This window comes from Mustelus asterias, chromosome 11 (genome assembly GCF_964213995.1).
Source record: "Mustelus asterias chromosome 11, sMusAst1.hap1.1, whole genome shotgun sequence".
NCBI lineage: Eukaryota > Metazoa > Chordata > Chondrichthyes > Carcharhiniformes > Triakidae > Mustelus > Mustelus asterias.
Window position 1 is genome coordinate 57486657 of NC_135811.1, and position 20866 is coordinate 57507522.

Consider the following 20866-nt stretch of genomic DNA (forward strand, 5'->3'; position numbering starts at 1 on the left):
TTTTCAGGGTAAAACAACAGTTTTATTTAGACGTAAACTTATAAATGACATTTACAAGTTGTTCTGGATGCTGCATACATAAATTCGGGAAATCTGCCACTTATTCACGTGCCAACAGTAGCCATCTGGAATGTGCCAGAGTCTATCATGGGTTGTGAGTACCCAGTTGTTAAGGAGGTTTAATTCCCATTGTCATGTACCTGCTTGAACAGTAGTGTGACCCAGGGCTGTGTCAATGAAACTCCCTTGCCTGCTCGACCCAGGTACTCATGTCCTTTGCACAAGTTTATGTTCAATCTCACAAAAGGAAGACAAAGTTAATGTTACCAAATTCAGATGGAGTTTGGTTTGAGACACAAGCCAGCCTTATTCCAAGAAAAAGTGGCAGTTACAGGACAATAGAAGTGATCAGAGCTCAGTCGCTACAGCTTGCACTCGGATAATAAAACAAAACAACGCCCTTCCTGTTGGGTCATCTTACCTGAACAGAACAGTCTCCCTGTGTTCCATTGTCCAGTCACAGGGCAGAATAATTGTCACTTTGTAGTCTTCTGGTTCCTGATTGTGTAGCAGGCTTAATATTAAAGAAATAATCAAAATTATCCCAACACAATGGGCACACAGTGATTATTCCTTAGAAGCAAACCACCAATTTAATCACTTTGTCTCAGGAAAACGCTTAAAATTAAAATATTTGTCTGACTTTGAATCCACACTTTAATGGGGGAGGCTGCCCTTTTAAACTAATTCATTAAAAGCAAACTTTTATCAAAATACATTTCAAATTATTCATACCTAAGGTTTTTCTTTGATTAAAATAGTTAAATAATCTTAAAATATTCTCTCTCCTAAAATCCTTTACTTTCCCAAATCCACTTCCCTACCCATCCTGAATGTGACAAAAACTAAAATTGAGTATTACTGAAAAAAGATGCATGCTGTCGAAGCTTCTTCTCTTGTACTCATCAGGACAGATCTGCAAGAATACTGATTTTAAAGAGCACAACAATTTATTCTTCATGAGAAGAGTGCTGATCGGTGAGTAAGTGGACTTTAGTAGAGGTGTTGCCACGGAGAATGCACCAGGGAACAGTTTCCTGCCGAGCTTTTGTTAAATTCTAACCAGGCAGGTCAACTCTGGTCAAGGCATTGCCATGGGGAATGAACCAGGGAATGGCTGACCTCCAAACATTTGCTTGAAAAAGGCTTGGGGGCGTCAGCCATTGGTTCATTTCCCATGGCAATTCTCTGACCAATCAGAGTCGACATGCCTGGTTTCAATTTAAGCAAAGGTTTGGCAGTTGACTGTACCCTGGTGCATTCTCCATGCATAAATTGTTGTTCCCTTTACAATTAGTATTCTTGTGAATCAGTCCTGATGAATGCAAGATGAAAAGCTTCAACAGCTTGTCTCTTTTTGCAAGCAGTATTTAAGTTCGACTTAACGACTGTAACAACTGAACTGTTTCTGAACAAGAAAGTGAGTATGTAGCCTGGACTGGATCTTTAGCAGCTGTTTCACTGTGCTGCTAGGAGTACTGTCTCCAGAATGCCAGGTTGGTCTGAGGAAGCAGTATTTCCACTCACCAGTTAGCTCCTGTCCAGACAGCTGCAGGCTGGATGTGGATTTAGCTTTGGCCATTCTGCTTCTGACCAGTGATCTGGTGTCATAACAGAAGTGTAAGTGTTGGTGTTTCCCACTAACACCAGGGAGCTGCTTGAACTCAGCCAGCTGGAGTAGTGAATATAAGCTGCAGCACTAACCTAGTGTTTATCTTTACCGTATTGTTGTGTTCCTTTTAAATATAATTACTGAAATGCTTATTACACACTACTTGTCCCCTGCTAATAAATGACTGTGCTCTGAATGTACAGGCTCTATTGTCATTGGATCTACAGAGAGACAGTCATATCAAACAGCAGCGTCTAATCCATGAAAGGTGGAAGAGAGCTAAAAGAGAAGAGAAGCTGAGGGCTCAGATACACCCCACAGCAGCAGACAGGGAAGCTGATCCCCAGTTACCAATTAAACCATTCTCCGAGGAATCTGATGGTCAGAAGACGCTTTCCACAAGTGCGGAAATGAGTAGCATTAACCAGGAGGAATATCTGAGGCAAATTCGGAACTCCTGTGATAGGGAACCGGACACTCTCCTCTTTCTGCTGGAGAGAAAGCAGATTCCTTCAAAGACGTGTCCAGTGAATAAAGCTCCTAAAGATGACAAGACAAGGTTAGAGGAGCAAGAGATAAAAATATCTGAACTGAAAAGACTTGTTGATGTACTTACAGCTGACAACGAGAGACTAAAGAAGGAAAATAAACAGCTAAAGGCAGAGAATGCGCGACTTAGAAAGTCTCCGTTGGAGAAGGAATTGGACATGGACTCGGACTTTGTGAAGTCAGAAATATGGTGCATCAGTCAACCGTCCGATAACGCTACCAACGCAGGGAAAGCGAAAGACATTCCAATACCCAACCTTCCTCCTTTGGAAATGCCAACCCAGAACATTTCATTGGACGACCTTCCTCTTTTAGAACTTTCCGAGGAGGTTGTGTGTAATCTGAAAGAACCATTGGACAACCAAAAGAAAACCTCAAAGGACAAACTATAGGGAGCATACTTGCATTCAAAAAACACAGTTTGTTAAAAATAAGTGGTACAGTGCCTCAAAATAGCAGTTAATGTTCCTGTTGTATATACGAGTGGCAGGTGACTGTTGTCAGTCTGTATAATTTTCTCATTCAGATGGATAGGGGCACTGTTTACATTCGGGTAACGCTCCATCAATCAGTCTGTGCCACTCGATGAACTCAATGTGATGCAAATTTCAAAGCCAATCAGGAACATTACATGTATTTCTACTGATGAGGGAACCAAATCAACAACTTTTACTTCTGAATGATCAGTTTACATGACAGTAATTGGGGTGCATCATTGTATACCTTTTTTATTGTTTTCTTTCAGTCTAAACAAATTACTGTGTGATATGAATTGTCTAAAGATGAACTGTAACTTTTTTGCTGCATGAATGAAAAAGATTAGTGTCGGTATTTGATTTGCAGATCGAATAATTAAATAAAAATACAATCCTTACAATTTGATTTTCCGGAACTTTTATTTCTGTTTTGAGTGCCACGGTTGTGCAGTTAATCTCACACTACTCCTCAGCAGGTTGGAGTTTAAACGTGACTTGACCACTTACCACCAACTAAGGTGGTGGAAGTGGAGAGAATTTCAAAAGGAAATTAGGCAAGATATCGAGGAAACGACACTTATAGGGCTATGGGCATAGGGTGGCACAGTGGCGAGCACTGCTGCCTCACAGCACCAGGGATCTGAGTTTGATTCCAGCCTCGGGTCACTGTCTGTGTGGAGTCTGCACATTCTGTGTCTGCGTGCGCTTCCTCCCACAGTCCAAGTTAGGTGGTTAGGTACAGATTAGATGTATTGACCATGCTAAATTGCCCCTTAGTGTCCCAGGATCTGAAGGTTAGGTGGATTAGCTGTGGGAAATGTGTGGGTTTATGGGGATAGGGAAAGGGGCAGGCCCTCATCAGTGCTTTTTGCACTGCAGGGATTCTATGGTAGAGGAATTGGGACTGACTGGATTTCTCTTCAGAGAGTTAGCAAAGACTCCGTGGGCCAAATAGCCCCCCCTCTGTGTTATGACTCTATGGGGCTGACAGCATAATTTCCTGCTTAGATGAAGCATCAGGCAAAAGTACCCAGGGCTTCCATGAGTCTGAGGTAGAGTCTGTCTTTGACCCGCAGCACTGTTTGAAGAGCAGTGACTTCTGTTGCTATGACTTGTTTTCTCACCTTGGGTTAGCCGTCATTCACTTCACTGATGATCATGCATTCCTGAATGGCTTCAAAATAATTCATTGTATGTGAAGCATTTAGTCCAGATATGATCAGGTGTTTTCTAAATAAAATCTTTCCTTTGACTGGGCCAGAGCACCTAAAATGTGACTTGTAATTAAAATAATTATGTAAACAGTTCATATCAGAAATTATTTTCAAATCGTTTATTGTAGATCTGATTAATTTTAAAAAGATCTTTGCCAGTGTCATTGTAGGAAGCTGAAGGCTCTGTTCTGACTTGATTGTATTGGGTTGTCAATGTTATGGCACCAGACCTCCTTCCTGCTTCACTTCTCCCTGCTTTAGATTCTGGACTCCTTGGGGGCAGTGGGTGAAGGCTGCTCCATAAGACCATAAGAAATAGGAACAGGAGGAAGCCATTTGGCCCCTTGAGCTTGCTGCACCATTCAGTAGGATCATGGTTGAACCAACATTCCTCACCTCCACTTTCCTGACCTTTCCCTGTAACCCTTCATTCCCAGGGAATAGTGGGATACAGGTGGTTCGTCAGGATAGGACAATGTGATCGGTGCAGGCTTGGTGGGCTGAAGGGCCTGTTCCTGTGCTGTACTGTTCTTTATTCTTACTGATCAAAAATCTATCTCAACCTTAAATATACACACTCTACTTCCGCAGCTCCCTGTGGCAAAGAGTGTCAAAGATTCTCAACCTTCAGAAGAAATTCCTCCTCATCTCCATCTTAAATTGGTGCCCTTTATTCTGAGATTATGTCCTCTGGTCCTAGACCTTCCCATGAGGGGAAACATCCTCACAGCATTTACTCTGTCAAACCCCTTAAGAATCCCATATGTTTCAATAAGATCAGCCCTCATTCTTCTAAATTCCAATGAGTCCCAACCTGTGTAACCTTTCCTTATACGACAATCCCTCCATACCGGGGATCATCCTCGTGAACCTCTTCAGAACTGACTCCAATGAAATAATATCTTTCCTTAATGTGGAATTCCCTGCCCAGTGAAGCAGTTGAGGCTACCTCATTGAATGTTTTTAAGGCAAAGATAGATTTTTGAACAGTGAAGGAATTGAGGGTTATGGTGAGCAGGCAGGTAAGTGGAGCTGAGTCCATGAAAAGGTCAGCCAGGGTCTTATTGAATGGCGGAGCAGGCTTGAGGGGCCAGATGGCCTACTCCTGCTCCTAGTTCTTACATTCTTACAAGGAGACCAAAACCACTCAGTACCCCAGGTGATTCAATGAGAATGTGGCTAATCTACATCTGAACTCCATTTTTCCACCTTTCAACATGGATTAAGTGGTGATCTAAACAAAAGTATTGATTGAGTGGAGAGAAACTAGTTCCCTGATGTAAGGAGTCTGGGACAAGGGGACGTAATCTTAAAATTAGCACAAGGTGATTCAAGGAGTGTACAGAAACACATCTTCCTGCAGATTGGCGTGGAAATCAGGAAAACCTTCTCCACCCTACCAAAATTTCAAAACCCATCGATAGATTTTTCTTGGAACATCAAATAACTGACCTGTACCATCTCCATTTATGAATAGAATTGGCTAGTCTGTCGGAATTTGTTTGCATTTTTATGACCCTGACCCAGGAACTTGCGGTGTTCAAACTGTAGCACCTTGCAAGTTGAGAAATCCTTTCCCCAATAAATTGATAGTGTTTGTGCAATTCTATTTTCATCAGCATCAATACATTAGCCCCAGGATGACTGCAGGGAGAGTTTAGTCCTGACCTCTGCTAATCTATGAGGAGCTGCTGTTTGCAGAGGGTGGCAAGAAGGAAAATTGGTTACACGCCTAACCTTATGATGGAGGAAAGGTCATTGAGGCAGCTGAAGATGATTGAGCCTAGGACACTACCCTGAGGCACTCCTACAATGACATCCTTCGATAGAGATGATTGGCCTCCAACAAACACAATTTATCTTTGTGTTAGGAATGACTCCAACTAGCAGAGAAAACACCACAAATGTAATATCTCTATTCAAGAAATGAGGGAGACAAAGTGGAAACTATAGGCCGGTTAGCCTAACATCTGTCATTGGGAAAATGCTAGAATCTATTATTAAGGTGGTGGTAACAGGACATTTAGAAAATCATAATACAATCATAGAACAGTACAGCACAGAACAGGCCCTTCGGCCCACGATGTTGTGCCGAGCTTTATCTGAAACCAAGATCAAGCTATCCCACTCCCTATCATCCTGGTGTGCTCCATGTGCCTATCCAATAACCGCTTAAATGTTCCTAAAGTGTCTGACTCCACTATCACTGCAGGCAGTCCATTCCACACCCCAACCACTCTCTGCGTAAAGAACCTACCTCTGATATCCGTCCTGTATCTCCCACCACGAACCCTATAGTTATGCCCCCTTGTAATAGCTCCATCCACCCGAGGAAATAGTCTTTGAACGTTCACTCTATCCCCTTCATCATTTTATACACCTCTATTAAGTCTCCCCTCAGCCTCCTCCGCTCCAGAGAGAACAGCCCTAGCTCCCTCAACCTTTCCTCATATGACCTACCCTCCAAACCAGGCAGCATCCTGGTAAATCTCCTCTGCACTCTTTCCAGCGCTTCCACATCCTTCTTATAGTGAGATGACCAGAACTGCACACAATATTCCAAATGTGGTCTCACCAAGGTCCTGTACAGTTGCAGCATAACCCCACGGCTCTTAAACTCCAACCCCCTGTTAATAAAAGCTAACACACTATAGGCCCTCTTCACAGCTCTATCCACTTGACTGGCAACCTTTAGAGATCTGTGGATATGGACCCCAAGATCTCTCTGTTCCTCCACAGTCTTCAGAACCCTACCTTTGACCCTGTAATCCACATTTAAATTTGTCCTACCAAAATGAATCACCTCACATTTATCAGGGTTAAACTCCATTTGCCATTTTTCAGCCCAGCTTTGCATCCTATCTATGTCTCTTTGCAGCCTACAACAGCCCTCCACCTCATCCACTACTCCACCAATCTTGGTGTCATCAGCAAATTTACTGATCCACCCTTCAGCTCCCTCCTCTAAGTCATTAATAAAAATCACAAAGAGCAGAGGACCAAGCACTGATCCCTGCGGCACACCGCTAGCAACCTGCCTCCAATCCGAAAATTTTCCATCGACCACCACCCTCTGTCTTCGGTCAGACAGCCAGTTACCTATCCAATCGGCCAACTTTCCCTCTATCCCACACCTCCTCACTTTCATCATAAGCCGACCATGGGGGACCTTATCAAACGCCTTACTAAAATCCATGTATATGACATCAACTGCCCTACCTTCATCAACACACTTAGTTACCTCCTCAAAAAATTCTATCAAATTTGTGAGGCACGACTTGCCCTTCACGAATCCGTGCTGACTATCTCGGATTAATCCGCATCTTTCTAAATGGTCGTAAATCCCATCCCTAAGGACCCTTTCCATCAATTTACCAACCACCGAAGTAAGACTAACCGGTCTATAATTACCAGAGTCATTTCTATTCCCTTTCTTAAACAGCGGAACAACATTCGCCATTCTCCAGTCCTCTGGCACCATCCCCGTGGACAGCGAGGACCCAAAGATCAACGCCAAAGGCTCTGCAATCTCACCCCTTGCCTCCCACAGAATCCTAGGATACATTTCATCAGGCCCAGGGGACTTATCGACCTTCAGTTTATTCAAAACTGCCAAGACATCCTCCCTCCGAACATCTATTTCCTCCAGCCTATTAGCCTGTAACACCTTCTCTTCCTCAAAAACATGGCCCCTCTCCTTGGTGAACACTGAAGAAAAGTATTCATTCATCACCTCGCCTATCTCTACTGACTCCATACACAAGTTCCCACCACTGTCCTTGACCGGCCCTAACCTCACCCTGGTCATTCTTTTATTCCTCACATAAGAGTAAAAAGCCTTGGGGTTTTCCTTGATCCGACCCGCCAAGGACTTCTCATGTCCCCTCCTAGCTCTCCTAAGCCCCTTTTTCAGCTCATTCCTTGCTAACTTGTAACCCTCAATCGAGCCATCTGAACCTTGTTTCCTCATCCCTACATAAGCTTCCCTCTTCCTTTTCACAAGACATTCCACCTCTTTTGTGAACCATGGTTCCCTCACTCGGCCATTTCCTCCCTGCCTGACAGGAACATACCTATCAAGGACATCCAATATTTGTTCCTTGAAAAAGTTCCACTTTTCATTAGTTCCTTTCTCTGACAGTTTCTGTTCCCAACTTATGCCCCCTAATTCTTGCCTAATCGCATCATAATTACCCCTCCCCCAATTGTAAACCTTGCCCTGCCGTACGGCCCTATCCCTCTCCATTGCAATAACAAAAGACACCGAATTGTGGTCACTATCTCCAAATTGCTCTCCCACAACCAAATCTAACACTTGGCCCGGTTCATTTCCCAGTACCAAATCCAATGTGGCCTCACCTCTAGTCGGCCCATCCACATATTGTGTCAGGAAACCCTCCCGCACACACTGCACAAAAACTGCCCCATCCAAACTATTTGACCTACAAAGGTTCCAATCAATATTTGGAAAATTAAAGTCCCCCATGACAACTACCCTGTGACCCCCACACATATCCATAATCTGCTTAACAATTTCTTCCTCCACATCTCTATTTACTATTTGGGGGCCTATAGTAAACTCCTAGCAACGTGACCGCTCCTTTCCTATTTCTAACTTCAGCCCATATTACCTCAGTGTGCAGATCCCCCACAAAGTGCCTTTCCGCAGCCGTTAAACTATCCTTGATTAACAATGCCACTCCTCCACCTCTTTTACCAGCTTCCCTACACTTAGTGAAACATCTATACCCCGGAACGTCCAACAACCATTCCTGTCCTTGTTCTACCCACGTCTCCGTAATGGCCACAACATCGTAGTCCCAAGTACCAATCCACGCCCCAAGTTCATCTACCTTGTTCCGGATGCTCCTTGCATTGAAGTAGACACACTTCAACCCACCTTCCTGTCTACCAGTACCCACCCTTGACCCTGATACCTTCCCCAATACCTCACCACCCTCACTGACTTCTGGACTACAACTCCCTTTCCCACTCCCCTGACAAATTAGTTTAAACCCCCCTGAAGAGCCGTAACAAATTTCCCTCCGAGGATATTGGTGCCCCTCTGGTTCAGGTGCACCCCGTCCTGTTTGTACAGGTCCCACCTTCCCCAGAACGTGTTCCAATTATCCACGTATCTGAAACCCTCCCTCCTACACCATCCCTGCAACCACATATTTAACTGCACTTTCTCCCTGTTCCTCAACTCGCTATCACGTGGTACCGGCAACGTACCAGAGATGACCACATGTTTCGTCTTGGCTCTCAGCTTCCAGCCCAGCTCCAGAAATTCCTGCTTTAAATCCCCGTCCCTTCTCTTACCTATGTCATTGGTACCAATGTGCACCACGACTTGTGACTGTTTCCCCTCCCCCTTCAGAATCTGGAAAACACGGTCTGAGACATCACGGACCTTGGCATCCGGTAGGCAACATACCATCCGTGAGTCTCTTTTGCTGCCACAGAACCTCCTATCTATCCCTCTAACTAACGAGTCCCCAATAACTATCGCCCTCCCGCTCTCCCCCTTTCCCTCCCGAGCCACAGAGACGGACACAGTGCTGGAGATCCTCTCACTGCGGCTCCCCACTGGTATGTCATCCCCCTCAACCGTATCCAAAGCGGAATACTTGTTGCTAAGGGGAACGACCACCGGGGATCCCTGCACGGACTGCTTCCTCCCAGCCCCTCTCACCGTCACCCATTTGTTTTCAATCCTCGGAGTAAGGTCAACGTAGTTTGAAGGGGAAATAGAGTTTGACAAATTTATTTGAATTCTTTGAGGGTGTAACAAGCAGGGTGGATAAAGGGGAACCACTTGATGTAGTGTATTTGGTTTTCCAAAAGCCACTTGATAAGGTGCTCCATGAAAAGGTACTGCACAAGGTAACAGCTCATGGTCTGAAAAATATCCATTAACGACTATTGTTTCCCATCACTCATCCAATTTCCCATCCCTTCTGCTCTTGTTCTTGTCCAAGAGCTGTAACGTTGCCCACAAGTCTGTTGTGTGGCACTGTGTCAAATTCTTTCTGAAAGTCCATATACACCACGTCAAAAGCATTACCCTCATTAACCCTCTCTGTTACCTCTTCAAAAAGCTCCAGCAAATTAGTTAGACATGAGTTGTGCTTAACAAATCTGTGCTGGCTTGCCTTAATTAACCCACATTTATCCATGTGGCTCCCCCCACCCCCACCCCACCTGCACTGTCTCAACCTCGAGTAAATTTACAATAATATTACTGTTGAAGTAAGAACTCTTTGAGATTTGAATGTGAGGAGGAAGCCGCTGAAGATAGTGATGAGGAATTAAAAAGTGGGACATTACTGACTTCTGCTGGGGAAAAGTGGGATTTGACAGGTAATGTCTCAACCACGTAGAGTTTGCTCTGTATTTAAATCTAGATACACCTGTACTCAACCAGTACTGCACCAATTATGCAGTTTTTGAAATTCAGGGGCAATGATACACTTGAACACATTTGATCTTTTACATCCTTCCTCGGTCACCCACAAAACTGGTCTCACAGTTTTAAGAGTAGCTCGAATGAGATTGGGAGGATATTTAGGTATTTATTGACTATGTCAATGGGGGGAGGGGATCGAGACGAGGTGACTGGGAGCGAGGAAGTTAACTCGCAAACAGAGAAGGGTTATAGACAGTGCAAGAGGGAGGATGGACGGGGGATATAGAAGGAGAGAGCTCAGACCAAAGGATTGAGATGTGTTTACTTTAATGCCAGGAGTATAGTGAATAAAGGGGATGAGCTCAGAGCGTGGATCGATGCCTGGAAGTGTGATGTGGTGGCCATTACGGAGACTTGGATGTCTCAGGGACAGGACTGGATACTCCAGGTGCCGGGATTCAGATGTTTCAGGAAGGACAGGGGGGGAGGCAAGAGAGGGGGTGGAGTGGCACTGCTGATCAGGGATAGTGTCACAGCTGTAGAGAAGGTGTATGCTGTGGAGGGATTGTCTACAGAGTCTCTGTGGGTGGAAGTTCGGAGTGGGAAGGGATCGATCACTTTGCGGGGAGTTTTCTACAGGCCGCCCAATAGTAACAGGGAGGTGGAGGAACAGATAGAGTTGCAATAATAGTAGAGTTGTAGTGATGGGAGACTTTAATTTCCCAAACATAGATTGGAATATCCCTAGGGTAAGGGGATTGGATGGGGAGGAGTTCGTTAGGTGGGTTCAGGAGGGTTTCCTGACACAGCATGTCGACAAGCCTACAAGAGGAGAGGCTGTACTTGATCTGATACTGACCATTGAACCTGGACAGGTGTCAGATCTCTCAGTGGGAGAGCATCTTGGGGATAGCGATCATAACTCTATCTCCTTTATGCTTGCATTGGAAAAAGAGAGGATCAGGCAAGCCAGGAAAGCGTTTATATGGAGTAAGGGGAAATATGAAGACATAAGACAGCAAATAAGAGGAGTAAATTGGAAGGAGGTATTCTCGGGGAAATGTACTGGAGAGGTGGCAGTTTGTCAAGGAATGTCTGTCTAGAGTTCTCCAGGACAACGTTCCGAGCAGACAGGGAGGAGTTGGTAGGTTAAAGGAACCATGGTGCACGAAAGCTGTGCGGGACCTAGTCGAGAAGAAAAGGAAAGCGTACAAAAGGTTCAGAGAGCTTGGCGAAGATAGGGATCTAGATGAGGAAGGATATATTGGCATTGGAGGGAGTGCAGAGAAGGTTCACCAGGTTGATACCGGAGATGAGGGATTTGGATTATGAGGAGAGGCTGAGGAGATTGTGTTTGTACTCGTTGGAGTTTAGAAGGATGAGGGGGGGATCTTATGGAGACTTATAAGATAATGCGGGGGCTGGATAGGGTGGAGGCGGAGAGATTCTTTCCACTTAGTAAGGAAGTTAAAACTAGAGGACACAGCCTCAAAATAAAGGGGGGTCGGTTTAGGACAGAGTTGAGGAGGAACTTCTTCTCCCAGAGGGTGGTGAATCTCTGGAATTCTCTGCCCACTGAGATGGTGGAGGCTACCTCGCTGAATATGTTTAAAGCGCGGATGGATGGATTCCTGATCGGTAAGGGAATTAAGGGTTATGGGGATCAGGCGGGTAAGTGGTACTGATCCACGTCAGATCAGCCATGATCTTATTGAATGGCGGGGCAGGCTCGAGGGGCTAGATGGCCTACTCCTGCTCCTATTTCTTATGTTCTTAGTATACGGCTTGTAGGAAGGGACTAAAGAAGGAAATTAGGAGAGCCAGAAGGGGTCACGAGAAGGCCTTGGCAGGTAGGATTAAGGAAAACCCTAAGGTGTTCTATAAATATGTGAAGAGTAAAAGGATGAGACGTGAAGGAATAGGGCCTATAAAAGGTGAAGGCGGGAAAATCTGTACGGAACCAGTAGAAATGGCAGAGGTGCTTAATGAGTATTTTGCCTCGGTTTTCACAGAGGAGAAGGACCTGGGTGGATGTACTGTGGGCTTGCGGTGGACTGAAAAGATTGAGTATGTGGAATTTAACAAAGAGGTTGTGCTGGAATCTTTGAATGGCATCAAGATAGAGAAGTCGCCGGGTCCGGATGGGATATACCCCAGGTTACTGTGGGAGGTGAGGGAAGAGATTGCAGAGCCTCTGGCGATGATCTTTGCGTCATCGATGGAGACGGGAGAGGTGCCGGAGGATTGGAGGATTGCGGATGTGGTTCCTATTTTCAAGAAGGGGAATACGGATAGCCCAGGAAATTACCGACCGGTGAGTCTAACCTGTGATTGGTAAGCTGATGGAGAAGATCCTGAGGGACAGGATTTATGAGCATTTAGAGAGGTTTAATATGCTCAAGAATACTCAGCATAGCTTTGTCAAAGGCAGATCGTGCCTTACGAGCCTGGTGGAGTTCTTCGAAAATGTGACTAAACACATTGACGAAGGGAAAGCGGTAGATGTGTTTTATATGGATTTTAGCAAGGCGTTCGATATGGCCCTCCAGAAAAAGTGAGAGGGCATGGGATCCAAGGGGCTGCTGCCCTGTGGATCCAGAACTGGCTTGCCCAAAGGAGGCAGAGAGTGGGTATAGATGGGTCTTTTTCTAAATGGTCGGTCGGTCACCAGTGGTGTGCCCCAGGGATCTGTTCTGGGGCCCTTGCTGTTTGTCATTTTCATAAATGACCTGGATGAGGAAGTGGAGGGATGGGTTGGTAAGTTTGCCGACGACACGAAGGTTGGTGGGGTTGTGGATAGTCTGGAGGGATGTCATAAGTTACAGAGGGACATAGATAGGATGCAAGACTGGGCGGAGAAGTGGCAGATGGACTTCAACCCAGATAAATGCGTAGTGGTCCATTTTGGCAGGTCAAATGGGATGAAGGAGGACAATATAAAGGGAAAGACTCTTAGTACTGTAGCGGATCAGAAGGACTTTGGGATCCGGGTCCATAGGACTCTAAAATCGGCCCCGCAGGTGGAGGAGGTGGTTAAGAAGGCGCATGGTGTGCTGGCCTTTATCAATCGAGGGATTGAATTTAGGAGTCCGGGGATAATGATGCAGCTATATTGGCAGGACTTGCAGATAGTGAGGAACATTGTCAGAGGCTACAGAAGGATATAGATAGGCTGGAAATTTGGGCAAGGAAATGGCAGATGGAGTTCAATCCTGATAAATGCGAAGTGATGCATTTTGGTAGGAATAATGTAGGGAGGAGCTACACGATAAATGGAAGAACCATAAAGGGTGTAGAGACGCAGAGGGACCTGGGTGTGCAAGTCCACAGATCTTTGAAGGTGACGTCACAGGTGGAGAAGGTGGTGAAGAAGGCATATGGCATGCTTGCCTTTATAGGACGGGGCATAGAGTATAAAAGTTGGGGTCTGATGTTGCAGATGTATAGAACGTTGGTTCGGCCGCATTTGGAATACTGCGTCCAGTTCTGGTCGCCACACTACCAGAAGGACGTGGAGGCTTTGGAGAGAGTACAGAGGAGGTTTACCAGGATGTTGCCTGGTATGGAGGGGCTTGGTTATGAGGAGAGATTGGGGAAACTGGGGTTGTTCTCCTTGGAAAGACGGAGGATGAGGGGAGACTTAATAGAGGTGTATAAAATTATGAAAGGCATAGATAGGGTGAACGGTGGGAAGCTTTTCCCCGGGTCGGTGGTGACGTTCACGAGGGGTCATAGGTTCAAGGTGAAGGGGGGGGAGGTTTAACACAGATATCAGAAGGACATATTTCACACAGAGGGTCGTGGGGGCCTGGAATGTGTTGCCGGGCAAGGTGGTGGAGGCGGACACACTGGGAACGTTTAAGACTTATCTAGACAGCTATATGAACGGAGTGGGAATGGAGGGATACAAAAGAGTGGTCTAGTTTGGACCAGGGAGCGGCGCTGGCTAATTGTTCCTGGTTTCTCGTTTCAAGGCTTCATTCTATGATCATCTTGCTGGTGCCAGTACAGAGCGAGACTGCGGATAGTTGGGAACCTGTCTCGGGGGCAGGGAATTCATATGGTGTTCGTGGAAGTGGAAATGACTAGGGTTGGGAAGCATTTTCCGATCAGGGCCATTGTGATCTCCTGGACTCGTTTCGATCGCCTCAGGGGGTCGGAGAGGAATTTCCCAGATTTTTTTTCCCCATATTGGCCCTGGGGTTTTTCACTCTGGGTTTTCGCCTCTCCCTGGAGATCACATGGTCTGGAATGGGGGGGTGGGGGTGAGTTAATAGGTTGTAATGAACAAAGCATCGTAGCTGTGAGGGACAGCTCGGTGGATAGGATATTGGTATGTAGATAGGCTGGAAAATTGGGCGGGGATCCTGGATTCAGGATTCAATCCTGGACCGGGGAGCAGCGCGGGCTTGGAGGGCCGAAGGGCCTGTTCCTGTGCTGTATTGTTCTTTGTTCTTTGTTGTTCTTTGTTATATAAGACCCTCGTCAGACCCCACTTGGAGTACTGTGCTCAGTTCTGGTCACCTCATTACAGGAAGGATGTGGAAAAGATTGAAAGGGTGCAGAGGAGATTTACAAGGATATTGCCTGGATTGAGTGGAATGCCTTATGAGGATAGGCTGAGGGAGCTCGGTCTTTTCTCCTTGGAGAGACGTAGGATGAGAGGTGACCTAATAGAGGTATATAAGATGTTGAGAGGCATAGATTGGGTGGACTCTCAGAGGCTTTTTCCCAGGGTGGAAATGGCTGCTATGAGAGGACACAGGTTTAAGGTGCTGGGGGGTAGGTACAGGGGAAATGTTAGGGGGGAGTTTTTCACACAGAGGGTGGTGGGCGAGTGGAATCGGCTGCCGTCAGTGGTGGTGGAGGCAAACTGAATAGGGTCTTTTAAGAGACTCCTGGATGAGTACATGGGACTTAATAGGATGGAGGGTTATAGGTAGGCCTAAAAGGTAGGGATATGTTCGGCACAACTTATGGGGCCGAAGGGCCTGTTTTGTGCTGTAGCTTTCTATGTCGAGCTTACACTGAAGGAGGGAGTTTGCACAGAATTCACTGGCAAGGGATTAGCAGAATCCTGGAGAAAGGGTGTAAATAGCACAACACGGCCATTCAAGACTCTGTTACTGGGGATTATGCTTTGGTGAAATGTGTTAGGATGTTTTGCTATGTTAAAAACTGGTGCTGTTGTATCGATCTCCTATCCACATTGCAACAGATCAGAAGAATCCTGACAAAATCCAACATTCACAGAGCTTGGCATTGGGTTAAAATTCTGGAACTCCCTCTCCAACAGCAGGGTGGCTGTATCTACACCACATGGACTGCAGCAGTTCAAGGCAGCAGCTCACCACCACCTTCAAGAGCATTTAGGGATGGACAGTAAATGCCGGCCCAGCCAGAGACTTCATATCCCACAGATGAATATTACAAAAATCTTAAGGGCCACCTGCTACATGTCTCAGGTTGTCCTTTGATCCTCTGCTTACCTTTGTTCTGCCATTTACACATTCTGATCTCTTATCAGCATGCTTCTTAGCCATGATCACCACCATTCACATTTCCTTTGTCTATGACATCTTGGTCAATTACACAACCCCCTCAGTATAAATCTTATCCAATTTTCTTGGTCTTTGGCTCTGACGAAGGGTCATCCAGACTCAAAACGTTAGCTTTATTTTCTCCACAGACGCTGTCAGACCTGAGATTTTCCAGCATTTTCAGTTATTGTTTCAGATTCCAGTATCCGCATTAATTTGTTTTCATATTACAAAAATCTTAGTTCATTTTGTCTAATCCTCCAAGCTCTGTTACCTTGAGCCCCAACTATATACAATCTATATTAATGACCTGGATGCAGGTAACATTTCCAAAGGATGGTTCTTCTTGTAGGCCAATCTAGAACAAGAGGACAAAGCTTTAGGATAAGGGGTGGCAGATTAGAGAGGAGGAGAAATTACTTTTCCCAAAGGGTCATGAGTCTGAAATTCACTACCCCAGAGTGCGATGGATGCCAGGACTTTGAGTAAATTTAAGAGGTGGACAGATTTTTAATTAGCAATTGCTTGAAGGGTTAGAACAAAGAACAAAGAAAATTACAGCGCAGGAACAGGCCCTTCGGCCCTCCAAGCCTGCACCGACCGTGCTGCCCGACTTAACTAAAGCCCCCTACCCTTCCGGGGATGATATCCCTCTATTCCCATCCTATTCATGTATTTGTCAAGACGCCCCTTAGAAGTCACTAGCGTGTCCGCTTCCACTACCTCCCCCGGCAACGAGTTCCAGGCACCCACTACTGTGTGTAAAAAATCTGCCTCATACATCTCCTTTAACCCTTGCCCCTCGCACCTTAAACCTGTGCCCCCTAGTAATTGACTCTTCCACCCTGGGAAAAAGCTTCTGACTATCCACTCTGTCCATGCCTCTCAATCTTGTAGACTTCTATCAGGTCACCCCTCAACCTCCGCCGTTTCAGTGAAAACAAACCAAATTTCTCCAACCTCTCCTCATGTCTAATGCCCTCCATACCAGGCAACATCCTGGTAAATCTTTTCTGTACCCCCTCCAAAACCTTCACATCCTTCTGATTGTGTGGCAACCAGAATTGAACACTATATTCCAAGTGCGGCCTAACTAAGGTTCTATAAAGCTGCAACATGACTTGCTAACTTTTAAACAGTGCCCTGGCCGATGAAGGCAACCGTGCCGTATGCCTTCTTGACTACCTTCTCCACCTGCATTGCCAGTTTTGTATCCACCTTGCCAGCTCACCACTGATACAGGTAAATCCCATGCGACTTCACCTTCTGCACCAGTCTGCCATGAGGGACCTTGTCAAAGGCCTTTACTGAAGTCCATGCAGACAACATCCACTGCCCTAACCTCAATCATCTTCGTTACTTCCTCGAAAAACTCGATCAAGTTAGTGAGACACAACCTCCCCTTCACAAAACCGTTATGGAGAACAGGCGGAAAAGTGGAGTTGAGGCTGAGATGAGATCAGCCATGATCGTATTAAATGGTGGAGCAGGCTAGAGGGGCTGAGTTGCCCACTCTGAATTCTTATGTTATGTTCGTATGTACCAAGTGTCCAATGCTGGCCTATAGTTTCCTGCTTTTGCTCACTCTCCTTTCTTAAACAGTGAGTTAACATCCGCCATCTTTCCATTAATATCAGAAACAGGCACTTCACCAAATTTATTGAACCCACATAAGCCAACACACGGCACTGACCAAATGAAAAAGGCAGCTTCACTGCTACATCTTTCGCTAAAGCACAATGATAACTCTGAACCCTCTCTTCCACTGCTGTGATCTCTGAGATGAAGCAGAAATGATTCATTTCTTTAGCATTTAGTGTTTATGTTTTTGTGTGTGACGTATGATTGCAAGCAATGGTTTCCTATCTAGTCTTACTGTGTGCATATTTGTTGCCATGTCAAAGAAAATAAAGCTGACTCAAAACTCCCACAATATCATTTACATTTTAAAAACATTTGGACCCATCCTAAAGTTAATTTGTCTCCTCTTCCAGGTTCTGGTGAGTCCCAAGCAAAGCTCATCAACCTATGGGAGTAAAATAGTGATTTCAGTCTCAAAGTTTGACTCCATAAACAACAATGTGAGGCTTTAAACTCTATTGTAATCCAAAATGCAAAGGTGTACTACTATAAACACAGAAGAAATTTCTAGGTATGTATATATAAATGTAAAAATGTTCATTATAAAAGCCATAAGATCTTTACAGAGTTCAGTAATTGTGCAAGAATAAACAGATCCTTAAAAAAAGGAAGTATTTCTTAAAACCCTGTGTGATTGAGAGCAGATTCAAATATAAAACAGACAAAACATGTAAATTCAGATATTTGATAAATCAATTTTATTGGAAAATGTAAAACCCCTTTCAATTTCAACGTACAAAGCATGTAACACTTGTACTTTAACAAACTGAAGCAAGCTATGTTTTAAAAAAATACATAATTGAATGTATATATTTATATGTATTTACATAGAATATCAACTTTCTTGGTAATAAGTCATTTTGCTTGCAAAAGTCCACCATAACAAATTTAACAAGACAACTGAATAAATTACAGCTTTGTAAATGTTTAAATTTTACAATGAATACTTAATAAAAAGCTGATGTGTGTAGTATACGCATCCAGTCATTTTATAGTAAGGAACTTCAGAATGTGTCATTATTTGGCAGTATTTTAAGATATGACATGGATAGCTGTGCGATTCAGCAATAAAAAAAAATAGGCATAGCTGGTAATTGCGTCTGCCTTCTCACAGTAACTGTCTCAATGTAGTGAAAAATATCCATTTTAGCAAAGTAAAACTGTACAAATTCATGTTTACATTAGATCTATAATAGGCATAAAATTCTGTAACATTTTGTCCAAAAATAAATACATTTTCATTTTTAAAATGTACAAATATAATACATGGAACAGCACAGTGCTAGTTTCCTGCATATTATTAGAAGCTACAGTTTGTTTTGTATAATTACATTAATTTTGATGCATTGGCCAATGTATTACAGGAGCCACAACACTGTTGTAACCACAGTTACAAATTTTCTTGGCACTGCTGATGTGTTTTTTTTAAACAAACGATCATGTGAAGTCACAAAACAATGAAAACATTAAGCATTCTGTTGTGAACTTGACAACTTTTCTTCATGCATTCTCAGAATTCCCACAGCATCTTTAACCGAATGGTAAATTATATTTTTTACCTGTAAAGAAATTCAAACATTAGTTTCCTAGAATCATTTCTCTAATCAGTAGTTTAAAATGGTCATCGTTTTTAAAAAGGTAGAAGAGATGACTTTTAGTACAGATTTGGGCTTTTAAAAAATTGGAGATTATATTAGGATTATATTAGGGCAACTGATTCATGGAAGTATATTAATTGGGCTCAATTAAATCTAAATAAAGTACATCAAATAACAAAATGTGCACATTATTTTCTGAAGTAAAAGTCCATAAATCAGATAAACTGGTTTTAAGTCTGTTTAATTTAAGTCCATCTTCTATGCATCATACTGTGATTAACAAGAATCCTGTTTAATCTACAATCCTACTGAAAAAGGATTTGTCAGGGTGAGATTTCATGGTCAGTACTGTACCAATAAAGCTACACTGGAGATTGGAGGAGCTTTGTTTCATTATTGTAATATTAGCATTTTAGCATAGTATGTGAAGAGAGAATTAAACAATTATATGACTCATGGTGATAAATTTGCTAGCAGTTTAAGGTTGAAGTGCCTGAAACGTGAGGTAACGCACTGCACTCTATTTAATGGTTCTGATGAAAGCTGTTATGGGGTGAATGATCTGGGCGATGGACATCATCCAAACTTCATGCTATTTTACAACTGACAATATTATTCCAGTCTCTCCAACAATTGAATCCCTGCAACAGTTCCTTTGCATACTCTGAATAACAACCAATAAAAGCTATTCAATGTCAGTGGGACGCAGGTAGATCAATCTGTTTACCTGAAAATGGGAAATGTTGGTGTTGCGTTTATACTACCAACAGATGGCAATGTTACATTATGAATCAGCACATGGCTCAATTCCTGACATTTAAATGGAGTTAAAACTTATCTTCAACATTTAGCCTTGGTACTAATGAGCAATATTCTTGTTGGAAATCAAGAGCTCGATAATATTTCCAACTGGATAACATTGAAGGCAAAATTCAATACACGGAAATACAAGGTCTTAAATGCAAAGGAAAAAGTGACAAGACACACAAAAAGAAATGTGTTATAGTTTGCCTTTACGGCCCTCAGGACATCTCAAAATATTATTTCACTGAAGTACTTTTAAAGTACAGTCACTGTTGTAACCTAAGAAATAGGGTGACCAAGTTAGACACAATAGGGTCCCACAAACAGCCATGTGAAAATGGCCAGATAATCTGTAATGTTTGGAGGGGTAAATAAATATTGGCCAGGACACTATCGTATTAACAAATGATGTTGGACTACTGAGGGAAGTTGGAAGGCAAACTGGAAGAGATGTGCAGAGCAACAAGGTAAACAAATAGTGCTGAGCTGTACTGTCATATCAGCAGAGTCCGACTGAAATTGCATTGTGTGTAATGAGACAGAGGAAAGATCCACAACATGGAAGCTGTGCAAAGAACCACCACAGAATTTTGCAGCACAGGAGACGGCCCATCGTATCTGCACCAACTGCTGAAAGAGCTACCCAGCTAGTCTCATTCTCTAGTCCTATCTCCATAGCCCTCTGAACTGGCGCCGGACTGTGGCGACTAGGGGCATTTCACAGTAACTTCATTGCAGTGTTAATGTAAGCCTTGTGACTAATAAATAAACTTTTAATAAATTAAGGCAACAAGTTCGTCACTTTCAAATCTCTTTTGAAGCCTCCTATGGAATCCAGAAAGAAAGAAAATGGAGTAAAAACCTAGACTCTTCAGCTCTGAAAGGATACAAATGAGGGGGAACTGTAGAGAATGGACCTCACAACCATAGAATGATCAACTGGAATTCTGTAAATAAACAATC

The 20866-nt window shown here is 43.9% G+C and overlaps 2 protein-coding genes across 7 annotated transcripts in view; one reads left to right on the plus strand and one right to left on the minus strand.

Moving 5' to 3' along the window:
- Nucleotides 1-3098, plus strand: part of nrbf2b (nuclear receptor binding factor 2b) — a 28622-nt gene extending 25524 nt beyond the window's left edge. For both annotated transcript variants that reach the window (XM_078223632.1, XM_078223633.1), the window contains one exon: nucleotides 1876-3098. In XM_078223632.1, coding sequence (XP_078079758.1) covers nucleotides 1876-2613 — 738 coding nt within the window. In that variant the 3' untranslated portion in view covers nucleotides 2614-3098. The remainder of the gene's footprint in view (nucleotides 1-1875) is intronic.
- A 15075-nt stretch (nucleotides 3099-18173) lies between these two features.
- Nucleotides 18174-20866, minus strand: part of jmjd1cb (jumonji domain containing 1Cb) — a 306094-nt gene continuing 303401 nt past the window's right edge. For all 5 annotated transcript variants that reach the window (XM_078223635.1, XM_078223634.1, XM_078223636.1 and 2 more), the window contains one exon: nucleotides 18174-19060. In XM_078223635.1, coding sequence (XP_078079761.1) covers nucleotides 18968-19060 — 93 coding nt within the window. In that variant the 3' untranslated portion in view covers nucleotides 18174-18967. The remainder of the gene's footprint in view (nucleotides 19061-20866) is intronic.